Here is a 5,680-nt window from a genome sequence, read left to right as displayed (position 1 = left end):
GTTGGGCGGGGGGGGGACAGTTGGGGGGCAGGCAGGCGGGCGGTTGGGCGGGGGGGCGCAGTTGGGGGGGGCAGGCAGGCGGGTGGTTGGGCAGGGGGGCAGTTGGGGGGCAGGTGGCTGGGCGGTTGGGCGGGGGGGGCAGTTGGGGGTCAGGCAGGCGGGCGGTTGGGCGGGGGGGGGGGCAGTTGGGGGTCAGGCAGGCGGGCGGTTGGGCGGGGGGGGGGCAGTTGGGGGGCAGGCAGGCGGGCGGTTGGGCGGGGGGGGGGGCAGTTGGGGGTCAGGCAGGCGGGCGGTTGGGCGGGGGGGGGGGCAGTTGGGGGGCGGGCGGTCTCTCTGGGGAGCGGTCGCCAGGGTGGGCCAGGGGTCCAGTAGGCGGGTGTTTGGGCGTCGAAGGCCAATTAACACTTGGGGGGGGTGGGGGGTGGGGGGAGGCAGCCCCCCCCCCTCCCCCCCACGGAGCCGGCGTGGGAACGAAGCCACGCGACCTTCCGAAACCCCTAAAACCGAGTCTTAGAAAGTTGGGTTTCTTTTTCGTTTACCAGTTTTTACAAACTCCTGCGGAAACATCTGCGAAACCCACAGCGGAAACCCCCCCCCCACCCCCCACCCCACGCCCCACCCCCCACCCCACACCCCACCCCCCCACCCCCCCGGCTGACGCGCCAAGCCCCGGTTAGTCCCGCGCCCTCGAGCGCCCAACCAACGCTCCCGCCTTCGCTCGGGTTCAACACCCAACGGCGTCACCCCGCGCCCGCCAGAGCTGAGGGACCCCCGGCGGGGGGTCGCTGTGGGGCCCGTTCCCGCCGCCCGGCGCCGGGGTCGAGCCTTGCCGCGGCTGGGTTGGTCGCCGGTGGGCCGAGCCTTCGGTCACTGGGGTGGGAAGGCATGGAGCGGAGCGTGGAGATCCGCATCGCCAACAAAACCCATGATGTCACCTTCCACAGCCCCAGGTAAGGCCGGGAGGGGGGGTCTGGGGGGTGGAAGGGACCCCAGGATCCAGGTGGAAGGTCCAAGTTGGAAACATCTCCCCCTGGTGGGACAATCTCCCCGTGGTGGGACCATCTCCCCGTGGTGGGACCATCTCCCTGTGGTGGGACCATCTCCCCGTGGTGGGACCATCTCCCCATGGTGGGACCATCTCCCCGTGGTGGGACCATCTCCCTGTGGTGGGACCATCTCCCCATGGTGGGACCATCTCCCTGTGGTGGGACCATCTCCCCATGGTGGGACCATCTCCCCGTGGTGGGACCATCTCCCCGTGGTGGGACCACCTCCCCATGGCAGGACCATCTCCCCATGGTGGGACCACCTCCCCATGGCAGAACCACCTCCCCATGGCAGAACCACCTCCCCATGGCAGGACCATCTCCCCACAGCAGAACCACCTCCCCATGGCAGGACCACCTCCCCATGGCAGAACCACCTCCCCACGGCAGAACCACCTCCCCACGGCAGGACCATCTCCCCATGGTGGGACCACCTCCCCATGGCAGAACCACCTCCCCACGGCAGAACCACCTCCCCACAGCAGAACCACCTCCCCACGGCAGGACCACCTCCCCACAGCAGAACCACCTCCCCACGGCAGAACCACCTCCCCATGGCAGAACCACCTCCCCATGGCAGGACCATCTCCCCATGGCAGGACCATCTCCCCGTGGTGGGACCACCTCCCCATGGCAGGACCATCTCCCCATGGCAGAACCACCTCCCCATGGCAGAACCACCTCCCCATGGCAGAACCACCTCCCCATGGCAGGACCACCTCCCCATGGCAGGACCATCTCCCCATGGCAGAACCACCTCCCCATGGCAGGACCACCTCCCCATGGCAGGACCATCTCCCCACAGCAGAACCACCTCCCCATGGCAGAACCACCTCCCCATGGCAGGACCATCTCCCCATGGCAGGACCACCTCCCCATGGCAGAACCACCTCCCCATGGCAGAACCACCTCCCCATGGCAGGACCACCTCCCCATGGCAGAACCACCTCCCCATGGCAGGACCACCTCCCCATGGCGGGACCACCTCCCCATGGTGGGACCACCTCCCCATGGCGGGACCACCTCCCCATGGCAGAACCACCTCCCCATGGCGGGACCACCTCCCCATGGCAGAACCACCTCCCCATGGCGGGACCACCTCCCCATGGCAGAACCACCTCCCCATGGCAGGACCACCTCCCCACAGCAGAACCCCCTCCCCAGGGTCGGTTTTACAGCCGGTGGGAGGCCCCCGCCCCCAGCTCGTTGGCCTTTCAGCCCTGAGCAGGAGCTGGTGGGTGGGTGAGTCAGAGGGAACAGGAAGGAAGGTCTCGAGGCTCGACCAGAACGTTCACGCTTCCCCAGTTTAAAGGCGCCGCACGCCTGAGCCCCGACCCACGCCTTGGGCCGGGACCGGCGCGTCGCCGCGGGTGGGGCGCAGCCGCCTGCTTTGGGTTAAATGCCCCCCCCCGGGGGGTTCTGGCGCCAACCGGGTCTTGGCATGAGCTCAGGCCTAATGTTCTGGCAGCTGATAGGGCGCGGAGGGAGGGGCGGGGGCACCTTATCGCAGGCGAGAGGCCACCACCGAGTCCCCGCCCAGCTCTGCCCCTCTCCTCGGCCTCATCGAGGCCATCGCCTCTTCAGCAGACCCCCGACACTGGTCCGGTCCCAGGGTTGGGAGGCCGCACGGTGGTGAGACCATGTCGTCGTGGTGGGGCCATCTCCCCCTGGTGGGGCCATCTCCCCCTGGTGGGGCCATCTCCCCATGGTGGGACCATCTCCCCATGGTGGGGCCATCTCCCCCTGGTGGGACCATCTCCCCATGGTGGGACCATCTCCCCATGGTGGGACCATCTCCCCCTGGTGGGGCCATCTCCCCCTGGTGGGACCATCTCCCCATGGTGGGACCATCTCCCCCTGGTGGGGCCATCTCCCCCTGGTGGGACCATCTCCCCATGGTGGGACCATCTCCCCCTGGTGGGGCCATCTCCCCCTGGTGGGACCATCTCCCCATGGTGGGACCATCTCCCCCTGGTGGGGCCATCTCCCCCTGGTGGGACCATCTCCCCGTGGTGGGACCATCTCCCTGTGGTGGGACCATCTCCCTGTGGTGGGACCATCTCCCCATGGTGGGACCATCTCCCTGTGGTGGGACCATCTCCCTGTGGTGGGACCATCTCCCTGTGGTGGGACCATCTCCCCCTGGTAGGGCCATCTCCCCATGAGTGGGACCATCTCCCCCTGGTGGAAACATCTCCCCATGGTGGGACCATCTCCCCGTGGTGGGACCATCTCCCTGTGGTGGGACCATCTCCCTGTGGTGGGACCATCTCCCCCTGGTAGGGCCATCTCCCCATGAGTGGGACCATCTCCCCCTGGTGGAAACATCTCCCCATGGTGGGACCATCTCCCCGTGGTGGGACCATCTCCCCATGGTGGGGCCATCTCTCCGTGGTGGGACCATCTCCCTGTGGTGGGACCATCTCCCCATGAGTGGGACCATCTCCCCCTGGTGGAAACATCTCCCCATGGTGGGACCATCTCCCCCTAGTGGGGCCATCTCCCCATGGTGGGACCATCTCCCCATGGTGGAACCATCTCCCCCTAGTGGGACCATCTCCCCATGGTGGGACCATCTCCCCATGAGTGGGACCATCTCCCCGTGGTGGGACCATCTCCCCATGAGTGGGACCATCTCCCCCTGGTGGAAACATCTCCCCATGGTGGGACCATCTCCCCCTAGTGGGGCCATCTCCCCATGGTGGGACCATCTCCCCATGGTGGAACCATCTCCCCCTAGTGGGACCATCTCCCCCTAGTGGGACCATCTCCCCATGGTGGGACCATCTCCCCATGGTGGGTCCATCTCCCTGTGGTGGGACCATCTCCCCATGAGTGGGACCATCTCCCTGTGGTGGGACCATCTCCCTGTGGTGGGACCATCTCCCCCTGGTGGAAACATCTCCCCATGGTGGGACCATCTCCCTGTGGTGGGACCATCTCCCCATGAGTGGGACCATCTCCCCATGGTGGGACCATCTCCCCATGAGTGGGACCATCTCCCCATGGTGGGACCATCTCCCTCATGAGCCCCCATGGTCCCCACCCCCTCCCACCCCTGTTCTCCTTCCAGGAGCTACTGCTTCAGCGGCTACAGCTCCAACCCGCCGTGCCCCAGGATCCCACCGGGTGCCACGGAGAGTTGCCAGTTCACCAACTCCATGCTCCGTTTCCGGGGGAGCGTGGGGCTCCTGGTCTACGAGGCGGACACCTTCACCTTGGCCATCCTCTTCTCCAACCCCTTCGACTACAACCTGTATTCCGTGGAGTTTGCCGTGGAGATCTCCATGCACAAAGCCCACCTCAAGGACCTGCAGAACATCTACAAGAGGATGTACAACGATCAACCCGCCAGCACCGGCAACGAAACCATGCTCCACCGAGTCAAGCTGGGCGCGTGCCAGGAGCCCGTCATGGTCTCCGCTGGCCAAGTGAAGGTCATGGCCACCATGTCCAACGCTAGAAAGTCGATCATGAGAGTCATCATAAACGGGCAAGAGGATTACACTGCCTAGATCCGGAGGAGGCCCCACCCACCATGGGCCGGCGTCAAGGGATGGGCGTACCTCCTCCGTGTCCATGTACCCACCAGGCAGAACCTTCTGCCCTCAATAAAGAGTTGGGCAAAGCCAACCCCGCGCCGTGTTGTCCTAAGATGGGAGAGGAAGGAGCACCAGTAGGGTGGAAGATGCTTCTTTTTGCTCCTCCCCCCCCTTTTTTAGCAGCTCGGAGGACGCCCCGCTGAGGGGTGAGGAAGAGGAGCGTGGTCTGAAGGTCCCGTGGAGACGGTTGGGTGGGTTGCGCCGCGCGTGGGGCTTGGGGGGCTCCGGTTCCTGGTGGAAACCTGCTCTCCTGAAGGAGACCTCTGGGGGTCTGAAGCCCAGCTGGGGTTTGGTTTTGCCCTTCCTCCGGCGGGAGGGCCCGGTGTGGGGCGCCGGCACCGTCCCGTTGGCCAACCTCTTCTCCAGCCCCTCGGACAACCGCGTTTTCACCACGGCGCTCGGGTCCCCACCATCTAGGTGGGCTCAGAAGATGGGACCCAGCCCGTGCCTGGCAGCTGGGGTCACCAAGGTTGGGGGGGGGGCCTCCAAGGTTGGGGGTCCTCAGGAGTGCTTGAGGGGGTCTCCAAGGTTGGGGGTCTCCAAGGGTTGGGGTCTTCAAGGTTGGGGGTCTCCAAGGTTGGGGGTCTCCAAGGGTTGGGGTCTTCAAGGTTGGGGGTCTCCAAGGGTTGGGGTCTTCAAGGTTGGGGGTCATCAAGGCTGGGGGTCCCCAGGAGTGCTTCAGGGGGTCTTCAAGGTTGGGGGTCTCCAATGTTGGAGGCCCCCAGGAGTGCTTGAGGGGGTCTCCAAGGCTGGGGTTCCAAGGGTTGGGGTCTTCAAGGTTGGGGGGTCATCAAGTTTGGGGGTCCCCAGGAGTGTTTGAGGGGGTCTCCAAGGTTGAGGTCTCCAAGGTTGGGGTTCGAAGGGTTGGGGTTCCAAGGGTTGGGGGTCTTCAAGGTTGGGGGGTCATCAAGTTTGGGGGTCCCCAGGAGTGTTTGAGGGGGTCTCCAAGGTTGAGGTCTCCAAGGTTGGGGTTCCAAGGGTTGGGGTTCCAAGGGTTGGGGGTCTTCAAGTTTGGGGGTCGCCAGGAGTGCT

The 5,680-nt window shown here is 65.8% G+C and overlaps 1 protein-coding gene across 1 annotated transcript; it reads left to right on the top strand.

Moving 5' to 3' along the window:
* The first annotated feature begins 710 nt into the window (after window positions 1-710).
* LOC135311113 (deep-sea actinoporin Cjtox I-like) lies at window positions 711-4,679 on the top strand. Its single transcript, XM_064440264.1, has 2 exons — window positions 711-950; window positions 4,120-4,679. Exons 1-2 carry the CDS (start codon window positions 886-888, stop codon window positions 4,559-4,561), a joined length of 507 nt encoding a protein of 168 aa, XP_064296334.1. The 5' UTR covers window positions 711-885; the 3' UTR covers window positions 4,562-4,679.
* Window positions 4,680-5,680: the final 1,001 nt, after the last annotated feature.

This window comes from Phalacrocorax carbo, unplaced genomic scaffold (genome assembly GCF_963921805.1).
Source record: "Phalacrocorax carbo unplaced genomic scaffold, bPhaCar2.1 SCAFFOLD_332, whole genome shotgun sequence".
Lineage (NCBI taxonomy): Eukaryota > Metazoa > Chordata > Aves > Suliformes > Phalacrocoracidae > Phalacrocorax > Phalacrocorax carbo.
This window is presented reverse-complemented; position numbering and strand designations above follow the sequence as displayed.